The 17,305-nt window shown below is 44.3% G+C and overlaps 1 protein-coding gene across 5 annotated transcripts in view; it reads left to right on the top strand.

The window, feature by feature from the left end:
- LARP1 (La ribonucleoprotein 1, translational regulator) overlaps positions 1–16,545 on the top strand; it is a 105,359-nt gene extending 88,814 nt beyond the window's left edge. For 3 of the 5 annotated variants that reach the window (XM_084839229.1, XM_084839227.1, XM_084839232.1), the window contains exons 10-19: positions 4,924–5,096; positions 6,195–6,548; positions 9,058–9,181; positions 9,831–10,036; positions 10,200–10,306; positions 10,591–10,742; positions 11,381–11,525; positions 11,808–11,917; positions 13,270–13,397; positions 16,144–16,545. In XM_084839229.1, the coding sequence (XP_084695355.1) occupies positions 4,924–5,096; positions 6,195–6,548; positions 9,058–9,181; positions 9,831–10,036; positions 10,200–10,306; positions 10,591–10,742; positions 11,381–11,525; positions 11,808–11,917; positions 13,270–13,397; positions 16,144–16,389 (1,745 nt within the window). In that variant the 3' untranslated portion in view covers positions 16,390–16,545. The remainder of the gene's footprint in view (positions 1–4,923; positions 5,097–6,194; positions 6,549–9,057; positions 9,182–9,830; positions 10,037–10,199; positions 10,307–10,590; positions 10,743–11,380; positions 11,526–11,807; positions 11,918–13,269; positions 13,398–16,143) is intronic. The other 2 variants (XM_084839231.1, XM_084839228.1) reach the window with 1 other exon arrangement.
- The last annotated feature ends 760 nt before the right edge of the window (positions 16,546–17,305 follow it).

Here is a 17,305-nt window from a genome sequence, read left to right on the forward strand (position 1 = left end):
CCAAAATATTTGAGCTTCAGCTTCAGTATCTGTCCTTCCAATGAGCACTCAGGGTTGATTTCCTTTAGGATTGACTGATCTGACCTCCTTGCAGTCCAGGGGACGCGTAAGAGTCTTCTCCAGCACCACAGTTCGAAAGCATCCATTCTTCAGCCCCCAGCCTTCCTTATAGTCCAGCTCTCACAACCATACGTTACTACTTGGAAAACCATAGCTTTGATTATACGGACCTTTGTCAGCAAGGTGATGTCGCTGCTTCTTACTATGCTGTCTAGGTTTGCCATAGCTTTCCTCCCAAGGAGCAAGCGTCTTTTAATTTCATGGCTACAGTCACTGTCTGCGGTGATCTTGGAGCCCAAGAAAATAAAATCTGTCACTGCTTCCATTTCTTCCCCTTCTACGTGCCACGAAGTGATGGGGCCAGATGCCATGATCTTAGTTTTTTTAATGTTGAGTTTCAAACCAGCCTTTGCACTCTCAACTTTGACCTCAACAAGAGGCTCTTGAGATCCTCTTCACTTTCTGCCATTTAGGGTGGTATCGTCTGTGTATTGGAGGTTGTTGATAATTCTCGCGGCAACCTTAATTCTGACCTGTGATTCATCCAACCCAGCATTTCTCATGATGTACTCTGCATATAAATCAAATAAGCAGGGAGACAATATACTGCCTTGTCGTGCTCCTTTCCCAATTTTGAACCAATCTGTTGTTCCATGTCCGGTTCTTACTGTTGCTTCTTGTCCCTCGTACAGGTTTCTCAGGAGACAGGTAAGGTGGTCTGGTACTCCCATCTCTTTAAGAATTTGCCACAGATCGTTGTGATCCACACAATCAAAAGCTTTAGCGTAGTCAGTGAAGCAGAAATAGACATTTTTTCTGGAATTCTCTTGCTTTCTCCATGATCCAGTGAATGTTGGCGATTTGATCCCTAGTTCCTCTGCCTCTTCGAAACCCCGCTTGTACTTCCGGTAGTCCTTGGTTCGCATGCTGCTGAAGCCTAGCTTGTAGGATTTTGAGCATCACCTTGCTGGCATGTGAAATGAGCACAATTGTGCAGTAGTTTGAACACTCTTTGGCATTGCCCTTCTTTGGAATTGGAATGTAAACTGACCTTTTCCAGTCTTGTGGCCACTGTTGAGTGTTCCAACTTCGTTGGCATATTGAGTGCAGCACTTTAACAGTATCATCTTTTTAGGATTTTAAATAGCTCAGCTGGAATACTGTCATCTCCGCTAGCTTTGTTGTTAGTCATGCTTCCTAAGGCCCACTTGACTTCACCCTCGAGGATGTCCGGCTCAAGTTCAGTGACTGCACTGTCATGGCTATCAGGGACATTCAGATCTTTCCTGTATAGTTCTGCTGTGTATTTTTTCCACCTCTTCTGAATCTCATCTGCTTCTGTTAGGTCCTTGCCTTCTTTGTCCTTGATCATGCCTGTCTTTCCACAAAACGTTCCCTTGATATCTCCGATTTTGTTGAAAAGATCTCTAGTCTTTCCCATTCTATTGTTTTCCTCGATTTCTTTGCATTGTTCATTTAAGAAGGCCTTCTTGTCTCTCCTTGCTATTTTCTGGAACTCTGCATTCAGTTGGATATATCTTCCCCTTTCTCCCTTGCTTTTCGCTTCCCTTCTTTCCTCAGCTACTTGTAAAGCCTCATCAGACAGCCACTTGGCTTTCTTGCATTTCTTTTTCTTTGGGATGGATTGAGTTGCTGCCTCCTGAACAATGTTACGGACCTCCGTCCATAGATCCTCAGGCGCTCTGTCAGGTCTAATCCCTGAAATCTATTCCTCATCTCCACTGTTTATTCATAAGGCATATGATTGAGGTCATACCTGAATGGTTTAGTGGTTTACCCTACCTTCTTCAATTTAAGCCAAAATTTTGCAAGAAGCAGCTCATGATCTGAGCCACAGTCAGCTCCAGGTCTTGTTTTGACGGACTGTATAGAGCTTCTCCATCTTTGGCTGCAAAGGACATAATCAATCTGATTTTGATATTGACCATCTGGTGATGTCCATGTGTAGAGTCGCCTCTTGTGCTGTTGGAAAAGAGTGTTTTGTATGATCAGCGTGTTCTCTTGGCAAAACTCTATTAGCCTTTCTCCTGCTTCATTTTGTACACCAAGGCCATGCTTGCCTGTTATCCCAGTGATTTCTTGACTTCCTACTTTGGCATTCCAATCCCCTACGATGAAGAGGACATCTTTTTTTGGTGTTAGTTCTAGAAGGTATTGTAGGTCTTCATAGAACCGATCAACCTCAGCTTCTTCAGCCTCAGTGGTTTGGGCATAGACTTGAATTCCTGTGATGTGCAATGGTTTGCCTTGGATTCGTACTGAGATCATTCTATCGTTTTTGAGATTGTACCCCAGTACTGCTTTTCCCACCCTTTTATTGACTATGAGTGCTACTCCATTTCTTCTAAGGGATTCTTGCCCACAGTAGTAGATATAATGGTCACCTGAATTAAATTCGCCCATGCTTGTCCATTTTAGTTCACTGATTCCGAAGATGTCGATGTTCAGTCTTGCCATCTCATGTTTGACCACCTCTAGCTTACCTTGATTCATTGATCTGACATTCCAGGTTCCTAAACAATATTGTTCTTTACAGCATCGGACTTTCTTTTCACCACCAGACACATCCACAGCTGAGTGTCCTTTTGGCTTTGGCCCAGCCCCTTCACTCTTTCTGGCGCTACTTGGAAATTCCCTCTGCTCTTCCCCAGTAGTATATTGGACACCTTCCGACCTGAGGGTCTCACCTTCCAGCGTCATCTCTTTTAGCCTTGTGATACGTTCCATGGGGTTTTCTTGGCAAGAATACTGGAGTGGGTTGCCATTTCCTTCTCCAGTGGACCACATTTTGTCAGAACTCTCTGCCATGACCTGTCTGTCTTGGGTGGCCCTGCACGGCATAGCTTATGGCTTCACTGAGTTACGCAAGCCCGTTCGCCGCAACAAGGCAATGATCCATGAAGAGTTTTTTTATTGTAATGCGATGTAAATGTGCCATACAATAAATAAATAATCATTGCACTATGATGTGCAATGAATAGCAGCTGGTGGTACTTGCAGTCCTCAGTCATGACCATCTATTGTTGCACAACATCAACAACCGAGGTTCTTCTTACCTTTTGCCAGGCTAACCTCTATCCATTAGACAGGTTTTTCAGAGGAAATAATATCTTTAGTACATTGTCTTTGAAAGCATCTAGTTTTGAAATTGTAATTGATCGAGCCCTTGGAAAGTACATATTTACTGTTCCCACTCCCCTTGCTATGAGCGTGCACACTTTGATGTGCTATAGGAATGTAGCACACTTTGATGTGCTATAGGAATGTAGGAAGCTGCCATATACCAAGCCATCTAGCCCAGTATCATCGATACTGACTGGAAGAGACTCTCTAGGATTTCAGGCAAGGGTTTTTGAGCCCTACCTCAGAAATATACCTATTCAGTGTTCTGTTTGTTTCTTGGTATATACCCAGTTGCTTGCGCTAGTGAGAACTCCTTTGCCTTTGGAGATTGTAAACAGCTGGTGATGACCTTTGCACCCGTTTCCTGGTCAGGGGGATATCTTTGAGGGTCTGTCATGGACAGTGAGTTGACCCCTAAGGGGTCAACAGCAAAAGGGTTCTAACTGGTTTTAAGGCCTGCTTCATGGCAGTGAAGAAATTAGACTTCTCCGCTACCATTGTGTTGGCCAGTGGAGCTGTTCTGTGCGGTGAGGAGATCGTTGCATATCTATCCCGAAGGTAGTGTGGAAGAACCCTCAGCAGCTTCCTGTGACCAGTTTGCAAAAATAATTAACCAAGAAAGTTGGTCGCATCTGCTCCGACTTAGAGTCCACGTTGAGAACAGAATCTATGGCTGTGACTGAGGTTTCTGTTTGTCTGATGGATACGTTTTCAGCTTGTTCAGACTGAGGATTTTGATGGGTTGCTTGGAGAGGTGAGGCCAGCTTCTTACACTTCAGATCCATGTCTTGACTGATTAAGAGCACCAGAGTGGGGCTAGCCGTGTGGGTGGTGGAGACTGTGATTGTTTCTCTGGATTAGGGATGTGTTCCATTATATGAAGGAAATGAGACCTCTGTTGAACAAGCCCTCCTTGGATCCCACCTTACTGTTTTTTAGTAAGATGTTAAGAGTGAGTGGTGGCAACTCAACTTTAGGCTTTCTTGGATAAAACTGATTATTTAAATACTTTCTGGTGTGCGTTCAGGCCTAGGTTTGGGTCTGAATCCCCCCTGGTTGTCTTGGTGGATAACTTACACCAGGAATTAGATAGGAGGAGTGTGTATAGGGGCTCCAGTCCTTTCTGGTTGGACATCCTCAGAAGGTGGAGCTGGTGTGAAGGACTGTTGTTCAACCCCTTGGCCATGGGCCTTTAGGGTCCTTCAGGGTTCCATTTTGTCTCTTGTGCTATTTAACATCTTGGTTTTAGAGCTGGAAGGCTTTATAGAAATATTTTATACATTTAAAAAAAATACTTCTCACATACTTCATTGTAGAGAAGTGGAAATCTCGCCAGGTGAAAGGAAACTGTTTGGATGTCCAAATGAGCCAGGGCTGGTTTCTTCAAAATGAAATGCTACGCTAGGCTCAGACATAAGTTCTACACGGCTTACATGAAAGAACTTGCCATTTTTCATGCACAGTTGACACAAATTAAGTGGAATTTATCTTGCGCTTATCTCTGTTTTTCAAATTAAGCAGAGTTTATCTTCCTCTTAACTTGGTTTTTCATGTTGACTGTTCAAGGGGGGGAAAGTTGCCACCTCTATTCAGCCGCATTTGTATTCATGAGCAAAATACGTGCCATTCACGGTATAGAACTTACCTTGTTTGTATTTTGAGAAGGGCTCTTGCCTGCATGTACATATAATTTATCTTTTATTAAAATACATGTTACAGAATCTGCTCCTGGTTCTCCCCGCTCTGCCAGTCCTGTGCCAACCAAGACTGAAGAAGTTAGCAATCTGAAGACAATGCCCAAAGGCCTTTCGGCCAGCCTGCCAGACTTGGACTCTGAGGCATGGATTGAAGTGAAGAAGAGGCCAAGGCCTTCTCCAGTCAGACCTAAGGTAGTTGGTGAATAGCACTGGCTGACATCCTCAAGTAGGTCAGATCTGCAAATGGACATACTGTTAAATGCTAGGTGGAAGACATGAAGGTGGTAGAAAGTTGGTTCATGTAGTATTCTCTTACCTCAGTTCTATTAAGCATGCTGGGTGGGGAAGTCCTCCCCCCCCCGCCCCCCCAGTCAGAATTGAATTACTCTCCTTTGCACAAAATTATTCCTAATTATACATTTGGATTTGTGACTCGTGCTATTGAATTATATGATGAGTCATTTCTTTTTTTAAGAAATGATAGTTGTTGGTTCACAGAACTTAGCTATGAATTTGCAGCAGTGCAGGATTTCTACTCTTAGGTTACAGTGCCTGTTCGCTATGCTTAGAACAGGGATGGGGAATGTGTGGCTTCTGTCAGATGTTGTTGGACTTCAGCTCCCATCATCACTCACCACTGGTGATGCTGGCTAGGGCAGATGGGAGTTGCAGTCTGCCAACGTCTTAGGGGCCACACATACCCCACCCCTGGCTTAGAAAAGGGGTGGGCAGACAGTATAACTTTATTGACTACTAGATCTCTGGGTGATTTGTAGTAGGTCAGCAAAGATTATCAGTTCCCAATTGTTTAAAAGTGGCAGCAACAAAATTACTCCCCCACCCCTGCTAAATTGTCCTCCTGAAATGAAGGAAGCATGGGGCAACCAGGAGCTGATTTTTGTGTGGAAGGGCAGTGAGCTCCTTTCAGCTCTGGTACTTGGAACAAATTCCAGGGCTTAGAATTCTTTATTTCCAAGTGCATGTATTTCGCACCACACTCCAGTTGGTGGATCTTGGGATTTTAGTAAAAAAAGCAAAGCAAATCTCATAAGTCTGAAGTCTGCCCCTTGTTGGCTCTGAAAATTAGCAAATCCAGTATTTCACAATATGAACTTGTGATGGACTGGGCTTTAGGCTGTCAGGTGGTGCTTAGTTTGTTAGGCGATGATTGTTCTCGAGGTTGAACCTGCAACCGCGCTGCCTTTTGTCTGTCAGTTTTGCATTATCAAACCACTAGCCAAGACAAATGCCCCATCAGCTCCCATGTGACGATATTATCCATTTTGTTACTAGAAACCAGAAGAGTCCAAAACACCACTGAAACAGAAGGATCAGGATGAACCTGAAGAGCTAGACTTCCTGTTTGATGAGGAGATGGAACAGATGGATGGGCGTAAAAACACCTTCACTGACTGGTCAGATGAGGATTCGGACTACGAGATTGATGACAGGGATGTGAATAAGATTTTGATTGTAACACAGACACCCCCTTACCTGCGCCGGCACCCAGGTGGGGACAGAACAGGCAATCACACATCCCGGGCAAAGATGAGCTCAGAATTGGCCAAAGTGATCAATGATGGACTGTATTACTATGAGCAGGACCTATGGACAGAGCAATTTGAGCCAGAGTACTCTCAGATAAAGGTAAGAGCCAGGGGCACCATCTTGGTGCAAACAAAAATGGTTGTGATCTGAGATGGGAACAGGCAGTGGAGCATGTGTACTGTGCCTCTATCCTATCTCTAGGGCAGCAGTGAGTTAGTTTCCACAGTTGTGCTTGAGGTGGTACTACAGTGGATGTGCCATGTATACAAGTACAAAATCATTTGCCAGCCCACCTACATGTATGTGTGTGTCAAGAGAGTGTCTCATATGATGGATCTGGCAAACTACTGTATTCCCTGGGCGTGTGGCTAACTTCAAAGATTGCTGCTACCTTTTCCTGTCCTCTAGTATGGAGGCTGCCAACAAAAAGGTAGTTACTAAAGGTTGGTTCCCACCCTATATTCCTGTACTCCTATCTTGAGGATGTGAGTACAGTATTGCTCCATTTTTCTTTATTATGTCATTGGAAAGGAGATGAAAGCGGTTTCATTCTGACCAGGGGCACAAAACAGCAAGAATTACCCAACACCAATTTGTAAGAAGCTTTACTACTAATTCCCCCATGTTGCCCCCTTTCTGTCACATAGCATGTATCATATCCACATCTTGCTTTTTTTTTTTTGTTACCTGGGCCTAGTTTTAAACATAATGCTGGACTTGCTTTAAAAGAAGTGGTACTTGTACAGTTTTCCACATTCTCAGTGTTGATTATAATCCAGACTGATGGTGCCTCTGCCTGCAGTGTTAGCACACCAGCATTGCATGTTCTGTGGCCTCTGCCATGCTAATGTTGGAACACTCATGCAGCAGTGACTCTATTGATCTGCAGCTCTGAGCATGTGCAATTCCAAGCAGGCAAGTTCTTTTTTTCCAACCACTTCTACCATTGTGTTTAAACAGGAGCCTGGTTTTCCAGCTTGCTGTGCTGCCTTTGTGCTTGCAACGCATTTGCCTCATAAATGCTTTCATTTTTATACCTCTTCTTTCTTTCAAAAGTAATTAGTTTTAAAACTTTGTTCTCATGGTGTTCTGTCTCACCCTCCCGCACTTGGGCTATTTGCTCATATCTTGGGCATGGCTTGAAGCACTTTTTTGTAGACCCCTAGGGCTGCATGTAAAGGCATGAAATAATTGGTGTAAACACCGTTGCTAAATGAACTCCCTGGTTTCATTTTTGGGAGGGGGTGTAATTGGAGGCCCAAATGGCTGCTGACATATAGCTAGAACCTAGCACTGCCACCCTTGGACATACCTTTACATTATACTGCATGGAGGTCATACTTGCATTGTACGGTCAGCAGTTCTCTAAGATTGAGGTGACCTCAACATCTCATATTGTTTAGGCCAGTTCTGCTATCCTTGTGAACACAGCACCTCTCATTTCCAGAAATAAAGGACTGCCAGTGCCAACAACTGCTTCCCAGTGGGAGCTCTTGCAGGGTTTAAGGGCATGCAAAGATTAGCCACTAAACATACATCTACAGCTTGAATTTGCAGTGCTTATTGCGTCTGGACTTGGCTGTTCTGGTGGCAGATACTTGAGATGGGAAGCTAGAGTTGCTATAAGGACTGCAACTGTTCAGTGCTGGCTGACATTTGCCAGAGAATTCCAGACATTTGCCAGAGAATCATCCTCTATTGTCTGTCTGAGAAGAGGCCTTATTCTACAGAAAGATGTTTAGGAAAAACATGTAGACCCTTATAACTTACATATTGCTTCTTACTTGTCAGAGAGAGGATCTCCATGGTGGTTGCATGAGGATGGTTTGTAGAGTAATTTCGTATTCCTGGAGGATGTTCACTTTTGCAGTTTGAAAATACGAGTTAACTGTGGGCCAAGCAAGACACGATGGGGCCATCCCTCACACGTCTGCTCTGTTCACATATAAAGCAGGGGAGGATGGAAGGTCTGTAAGTCTATGGGGGAAGGATGCGAAACCAGCCATTCTCCTGTGCCTCATCTCCCCACAGTCAGTTGCTCTAACCACTTCCAGTATCTGGTTCTGATATTGGACATGAATGCAGAAAAGTAATTGAAACAACAGGTGTGGGTTCAGCACCTTACTCCCATGAAAGTCCTTTCATCTATTCCCTGCATTATGTGAATGGACGGATGTATGGAAAGAAAAATGTGACCGCCACCATCGCATCTATTAGCCCCATGTGTTGCTCCTTACTAAACTGCACACACGGAGGATGCATTTCTGAGTTCTCCTGAGTCCTCTTACACGATTCTGTTGAGCATTACTATTTTGAGTCAATGCAATATATAGTAGCCTTGAGTTACACAATCAGGCAGAATTTCTAAGTTTCATTTCTGATAAATCTACAAGGCACACCCTATTTTTATTGTTGTGTCCTGGTTGACTTGTTGCATTTCCCATGACTGGGTTTCTTAATTACAGCTTTCTCACTCAGTGAGAGCAGTCTAGCTGGTACTGCTTTTTGCTCAATAGGTGTAAGACTGGAGTGGGGGAGTGGATGGCTTTTTCATAAAGCAACTCCAGACATAAGTGTTAATTTCTGTGCGTACTCTTTTCAAATGCAGCAAGAAGTAGAGAACTTCAAGAAGGTGAATATGATCAGCCGAGAGCAATTTGACACTCTGACACCTGAGCCTCCTGTTGATCCAAATCAGGAAGTCCCTCCTGGGCCACCCAGGTTCCAGCAAGGTAGGAGGCCGAACCTTCTGCTGCAGGCTGGTTTACTAAGTTTCAGTAGACAGAGTCTCATCCAATGACAATTCTGACTATTCAGCCTACACATCCCTTCGACTCTCCATTTTTCTACAATTAATTAAATGTTTATTACTAACATTTTGAAGGTACATTTAGCAGCTGGAATGACTCCCGTCTTTATATCTTACAGTTATGATGCATCATTTTATTGTGGCTTTAAAAAAAAACACAACCTCTTGGTGAAACTTCCTTGCTATCACCTCTTTTATTATTTATTTATTACATTTATATCCCGCCTTTTTTCCTCCTTAGGGAACCAAAGGTGGCGTACATAATCCTCCTCCTCCATTTTATCCTCACAACAACAACGCTGTGAGGTGGATTGGGCTGAGAGTCTGTGACTGGCCCAAAGTCACCCAGTGAGCTTCCATGGCCGAGTAGGGACTAGAACCCGGATCTCCTGACTCCCAGTCCAACACTCTAGCCACTACACCACACTGGCTCTCCTCACATCTCTTTTCCCAAGGACAGGCTGCTAGGTTAGGGGGTTAGAAAGAAATGTGTTTCTATATGGCTGCTGGAATCTTATGCATGTGTCTTGTGTATAAGCAACAAAGTTTGAGATGTTTTCCCCCCATTATAGTTCCTACAGATGCCCTGGCCAATAAGCTGTTCGGCGTGCCAGAACCTTCAACCATTGCCCGATCTTTGCCAACAACTGTGCCAGAATCCCCAAACTACCGCAATGCCAGGACCCCCCGAACCCCTCGTACACCACAGCTGAAAGACCCAACACAGACGCCCCGGTTTTACCCAGTGGTTAAGGAAGGCAGGTTGATAGATGCCAAGGTAAGACCTGCATGCAGGAGGCTTGTACAATGTGTATATGTATGTGGTTTGTGATCAGAGGTGTTTGTGGCTGCTTTTCTTGACTGTGCTGACTTTGGGACCTGTGAGAAACTTCAGTCTTCCTGAGGTAGAGAAATCTCATCTGAGTCCCTGCTTCTTGTAGACACCCCGGAAGAGGAAGACACGGCACAGTTCAAATCCTCCAATGGAATGTCACGTTGGTTGGGTGATGGACTCCCGGGAGCATAGACCTCGAACTGCATCCATCAGGTACGAAAAGGCAGGGGGCTGTGGTTTTCAGGGAAGCTGAAAAAATGGAGCTGGACAAAAACAATGGATTGTGCAAGTCCTGTTTCCTTGCCATATGATCCCATCTTCCCCAGAGTAACTCTTTAATCTGCTTTTAGCACTTTCCCAGAAACATGCATGTCCATCAGAGAACATCCCTTTCTGAGCCATAGTTGAGATCCCATGGTCATTTCTGTATCTCTTTCTAAAAACTTGAACAATAATGCTGTGACTCCTTCGCTGACATAATGTTTCACCTTGCTCAGTTCCAGCCCCTCGGAAGGCACCCCAGCCATTGGCAGCTATGGCTGCACCCCACAGTCATTGCCCAAGTTCCAGCACCCCTCCCATGAACTCCTCAAGGAGAATGGCTTCACACAACATGTCTATCACAAATATCGCCGGCGCTGCCTTAATGGTGAGTTGTATAAATACAGCTGAATTTGTTATGTAATTGGCTCTCATGCAGGCCTGGACAGTAGTCTAGCTGGTACTGAACACAGCAGCCAGTTTGCGTAATGTTTTGTGGTGAATGTGGGCTTCTCAATAGTGTTTCTCTTTACAAGCTTTATGGAGAAGTTTAATGAACTGTGGGCAGCATCTGCATGTGCTACAATAGGCATGGGTTCCAGTGTTCTGCACAGCTCTCTAGCTCTAGTTCCCTGTTCACATGCTTAGTGTGACAGGCAAGAATGCGGTTTAGTCAGTTTTGCAAATCAAGTTTCCCCTTAATTTTAAAGCCGAGCTACTTCCATTAAGTCATAGGATGGTATCTAAGGTTGCTAGCCCTTGGCTGTTTGATGGATGATATAGTAGGCCAAAGGAATCTGTCTGAACTTACCTTCAGTATCGAAAAGGACTGGGCATTCTGTGTGCTAGAGCATAGGCGGGTTATTGGGTTTTTAAAAATGGAAATCTCGAGGTAGAGAAAGGCAGAATGCAGGCTTGTGATTCTCTCTTCCTCCCCCGCCCCCTCTTCAGGGCAGGGTACAATATTTTGATTTGTATATACCATACACTAGTTCTTATGGATTTGCCTCTTTTTCCTCTGATCAGAGCGGAAGCGACTGGGCATTGGTCAGTCCCAGGAGATGAATACGCTCTTCAGATTCTGGTCATTTTTCCTTCGTGATCACTTTAACAAGAAAATGTATGAGGAGTTCAAGCAACTGGCCTTGGAAGATGCAAAAGAGGGGTACAGGTAGGCCCACATCTCTTCATTCCTCCACCACCACCACCACCACGTGGTTTGCATTTTAAGGCCGGAAAGGGGATGTGAATTGAGTTTAGATAAGGCAGCGAATATGTGGGCAACCTTTGCCTTTTGAAGGCAACATTGGATGAGTAATTCATCTGGACTTTCTTCCAACCCTACTATTCTATGATTCTGTGAAGAGCAGGAATGCAACATGGAAAGCTCCTGATAAGCAAATTTACATGGTCTGGGGCAAATGATGATGAGGTGGATGTCATGGTCTTGCAGGTATGGACTGGAGTGCCTTTTCAGATACTATAGCTATGGACTGGAGAAGAAATTCCGACCTGACATATTTAAGGATTTCCAAGAGGAAACTATAAAGGATTATGAAGCTGGTAAGTTGTGTCTGCAGTTTGCGTACTCCGACTGACACTCATGACTTCCTGTTGCCAAGAACCATGCAACCCATCTTTGAATTTAAAGGTTTTGTGTGTCACGTTCCTTCATCCTTGCCCTATGCAGTCAACACCCTCCAAGATACCAGGCTACTTTATTAGTTAAGGACCAGGTTTCTTACAAATGCAAATTCTAGGAGACACTCAGGCTACAAAGGAAACAGCTGCTCCACACAATTATGAATAGTTGCCGGCAGTTTGAACGAGAACATCCAGGCCAGACTAGCTTGGGGGGGGGGGGTACCCCTCCTTTACAATGGCCCAAACTAGCTTAGGGGGGGATGCTCCTCCTTTACAATTGCTCCTTCCTACGTAGGCTTTCACGCATAGCCAACCTGGAGGAGCATCTGAGCTCTGCCTTTAACTTTTCCTTCTTCGTTCTGCGACGGACCCTAGCATCCCTCAAGTCACGCCCCTCACTCTCCTCCTTCCTCGAGACCTGGGTTCTCATGGAGGAGGAATGGGGGGCCCCCCCAGACTGAGCCATCTGTGTGCCAAGGTCCTGAGAAGAAGGCCTTGCCATATCTGAGCTCACTAGGGAGGGAGCCTCCGCCTGTTGTGGCTGTTCCCATTCTGAATCTGAGCTGCTAGCTATCTCCACATGCTCAGATTCATTCCTGACAGTGTGTTTTAAGGGATACGCTGTGATTTCAGACCACTGGTATGATGGAGTTATGAGTATATTGAGTGGTAAATCTGCATTAAGGAATCTTGAGCTTGTGCGTAAAAGCATATTGGAGCAGCCTTTCTCTTGTGGGGGTAAGATCAACCTGAATCAGCCTTCCCCAAACTGGTGCCCTTGATGTGTTGGACTACAACTTCCAGAATGCCCCAGTCATGCTTTTAAATCAGGAATGGGCAACGTCTGGAGCTCTGGGAGCCAATTTCAGCCTCCCAGGGGCTGCACCACCACCACATGTACAGACACACACCTCCCCCACGCACATATGCGTCAGACAGGCCGCATAGTACCCACCGTGTCTTAGTCTCCCTTCCAGCAAAGGACTAGCCCCTCACCTGTCCCTCTTCTTTCTCCTCCCTCCCCCTCCTTCCGAGAAACTTGTTAGATAAAACTAACATGCAGAACTGTGTCTCCTCCAAGTAGTGCTTTTCATTGGTTGTTCTGACATTTATCTAGGTTGCCAGTATTTTCTCATTACAGCTTTTACTGAAACTAACTTGTCATGGTTTCCCTGTCTGATTCCCACCCCCATTCCACCATTGTTAAATGACAATTTTGGAAACCTGTTCATTGGCAGGACTGACTCGTGCCTTTTTGTCCCTCATAATAGGGCAGCTTTATGGGCTTGAAAAATTTTGGGCCTTCTTGAAATATTCCAAAGCCAAAAACCTGGACATTGACAGCAAATTGCAAGAATACCTCGGTAAATTCCGGCGCCTTGAAGACTTCAGGGTAGATGTGAGTAGAATTGTTTCCTCTTTGTTATGTAGACAGTGTTCTACTAGGCTATTATAATACTAGCTATTATAAATAATAGCTGCATCTTGTCCTGCTTTCCTGGCTGGGTCATGTGTGTATGTATGTCTCTTTTGGTGACTGGCAGGTGAATGTGTCAGTAGTCTCTATAAAAATACTGCAATAATAATAACAACAACAACAACAACATTTCTATACCGCCCAATAGCCAAAGCTCTCTGGGCAGTTTACAAAGATTAAAAACATTTAAAATACAGTATACAGAGATTAAAAACCATTTACATAAAAAACACATGAACAGACAATATACACAAGAGAAGGAAAAAGAACAACTTCAAACAATCTCAAAAACAAACAACCATAACCATAAGACATTCCAGGATCAATTAAACACTTATCATATACTGCCAAATACCTGGGAGAAGAGAAAGGTCTTAACCTGGCACTGAAAAGATAACACCGTTGGCACCAGGCGGGCCTTGTTGGGGAGATCATTCCATAATTTGGGGATTTGAGATGGCATCAGATGATACAGAAGTTCTGTCTATGGTGGACTTCTAATGGCCTCTTCGTGTATGAGAGTTGTCACTGAACATTGTAGTCTTCAAGTGATTATGCATGAGTGAACCACACTCAAGTCCCTCTACATGGTATTGTATCAGAAAATCCAACTGTGTCAAGTGGTAGGCTGGGGGGACGGGGGACTGCATATTTGTAGAAGCCAGCCCCTACTTACTAAACTGTCCTTATTAAGTCATATGTTAGACTTGTGCACAGTCTCCTCCTCCTCCTCCTCTCCCATGCTCCAGTTCCCACTGGTCCATGGTAGCAGTCGTTTGCCTAACTTCGATATCAGAACAAGCTAAGAACTGGGCATAGTTCACCTCCAGCATTGGAAACCATGGTTTGAAGTGGATTAGCAATTCTAGTTTGGAGGCAAAATATCTATGCTAAGCAGTTTGTCCAGTTCAGACATCATGGCAAACTATATTGTAAACTAAAATTAGTGTGGAGACAGTGTTCAAGTCCAAAGCACATTCCTAGTGGCTATGACATCTGAATCAGGCTGGAAATACGTAGTCATAATACAGATCAGTTGAAGCCAAAATAAAGGTGAAGTACCAGCACCCCCCACTGGCTTGGTGAGCAATTGCAGTTGGCGGGGGGGGGGGGGGGAGAGAGAGAGAGAATCCAATGGGCTAATTCATCATCCACCTATAGCTCCTGGCCGATTGCCTATACAATCTTTGCTTTAAAATCACCAAAGAGAATGATACTACAGGCTTCTTAGGCAGATAGACTCAGTACTAAACTGCTTTTGCAGCTAGGAAGTTCTCATTAATGTTTTCTTCCCTGTACCTGCTCTATATTTGATACAGTATGCCACTGAATCTCCAGAGAATTTATCCTTTTTTGCCCCAAACTACCAGCGGTCTCCTCCTTTTTGCATTTTCCTTTTTATTTCCATTGGATTTCTACTTTGCTAGATGCAAAATTATAACCCCAAAATCAAACTTTTCAGGGTCTTTCGTTGAGACGAGTAGAGTACTATTTGTATCTTGGAGCTATTAATAAAAAGTGGCTGTTTTTGAATACCTCCCACAGAAATATTGAACATTTACCTGATCTTCACAGCGTGGGCGAGAACACCTTGAAAACAAGTATAGAACAATGGACACCTTTTTGGAATGTTCATTGTAAAACCTACATCTTGTTAGAACAGCGGCTCGCTCAGGGCCAGACTAAACATTCCTTGAAAGAAGTAGCTAGCAGCCATGTCCCTTTTGATTTTTTACTCTGAAGTAAGCTTGGGGGGGTTGATCTGGATTAGGACCCTGGCCGGGGACGACGACTGCAATTTACATGGCCAAAACATGATCCATTATGGATTATTAAATTATAGGCATGGGATCCCAATCCAGTGTGGGACTGGGGGAGGGGGGCAGATGTTTAAGGCCCCCAGCAATAGCGTCCTCATCTAGATTGGGGGCCCTGTGCTTCCTTTAGAATAAGCAAAAAAAAACCCATGCAGCTGTAGTTTGGCCCTGAGTTTAGGGATCTGCAGGATTACATAAAGATTCAAGTAATTACCAAGTTTCACTGTGTATTTTGAAATTCTCCAATCCCATTTTTCATTTGAACCTGAATCTCCATCATCATCATCATCTAAACCAAGCATTTCGGTATTCTTCCCCTACCCCTCTAACAACCAGCAGCTTGCTGTTGGTATATCTTGATAGTAATAGTGGAGCTATCTAGGATAGAACAGCTGCAGGAATCTGAGTTTCCTTTAATGTGGGACACCAAACTAAGTAAGATTGTGAGTTTTGAGAGAGGATGACAGTTGGTTTTACAGAACTTCAGGATCCCAGTTTGGAACCATGGATAGACTATAACTATTGAGGATGGCTTCACCTTCGATGCCAGCTGTTGCTTCTATGCCAGCTATTTTCCCCTCTGCCTTTTCCTTGGTATCTCTGTTGGAACTGACTGGAAAACCCAACTTGTTGGAGGGCTGTTAGCTATCACAATACTATGCTTCTAGTATCCATGAAGCATAATTGTAGGCCCATCCAGCAGCTTATGGGCACACTTGGTGAACAAGCAGGATTTAGGAAATTGGGATAGTTTTACTTCTTTAAAAAATGCTGTTTATTCTTCAGAATGAAGAATACTTTAGAGAGATGCGCAAGTGCTGCCTAATTCAATTTTATGTTTTCTGTTTCAGCCCCCTATAGGAGAAGAAGGTGGCCACAAGAGACACCTAGCAGCACTGGGAATAGATGGAAGGAAGCGATACCCATCTCAGTCTTCCAGCAAACCAGTCAGCCAGACCCCATCCAGTCAAGTCTCGGTCTCATCCAGCCAAGTCCCCACCTCATCTAGCCAGCCTGTGCAGGAGGATGCCAAAAACCTGAGCCAGCCACATGCAGTTTCCACAGCAACTGTGGAAACTCAAACAGTGGGGAAGTAGACACGCCAGAACTTCCAATGGAAAGGGGGCAGGGACACACAAGGAAATTGGAATGTGGGTGTCTAAGACCAGGCTGCTTGCGGGAGGTGGGGGATTACAGCGCACACAGTTTATCTTGTTGGCTGGAAAAACAAGATGATGACCCAAGTTGAAAGCATCCTTTTCCTCGCTGTGATTTTAAGTCATTGATCGGAGCCAGATCCTCACATTTTCACGTCTTAGCGCCTTTCAGGGGTAGGGTTGGGAAGGGAGAGATTTTTATAAATATATATATATATATATATATAATATTATATATATATCAAGTTTTAAATTATTGATAGAAGTTTGTTTGGATAAACCAAAATATTTCTGCATCATGCAGCCCATGCAATCCAGCTCCTTCTCATCCCACTGAACACTGAACAACTATGCAGCCCACTTGGTAAGCTGGAGGGGTGGGCCAGACAGTATGGTTCCATTTGGAAATGGGCCTTTGGCTTTCCAAGCCCAGCAGGCTCCTCCCATTCTGGATATGACAATGCACAAGGAGACCCTCTGCCCATCATCACAAGTGTCACTTCTGTTATGGCTTCCTCCTACGCTGCTCACCTTTCCATCATAGACTGACTACTGGAAGTCAACCAAAGGACCCTGGCCGAATGTTGGGCCCACCTTGCATTGGGCTCGCCCAGTTCCTTTTGCGTGATGGGTAGAACATAAACTTGCACAGTGTCTCCTCTCACATAGGAATGCTGAGACTTTGCCTAAACAGCTTTCTCTTACAAAACAAAAATCACAAAAACCTTGTTTTTAAAAAAAAGTCTTTCTTTGCTTCCTTCCTTGAAAATAATAAGTTGCCTTATTGTGGAGTTGGGAACTTGGAGGCATCCCTGACTTCTTGAGCAAATTTGGGAAAAGGCATCTGCTTGGGACT

Source organism: Heloderma suspectum, chromosome 2 (assembly GCF_057233095.1).
Source record: "Heloderma suspectum isolate Gila_16-S chromosome 2, 16-S_ref, whole genome shotgun sequence".
Taxonomy (NCBI): domain Eukaryota; kingdom Metazoa; phylum Chordata; class Lepidosauria; order Squamata; family Helodermatidae; genus Heloderma; species Heloderma suspectum.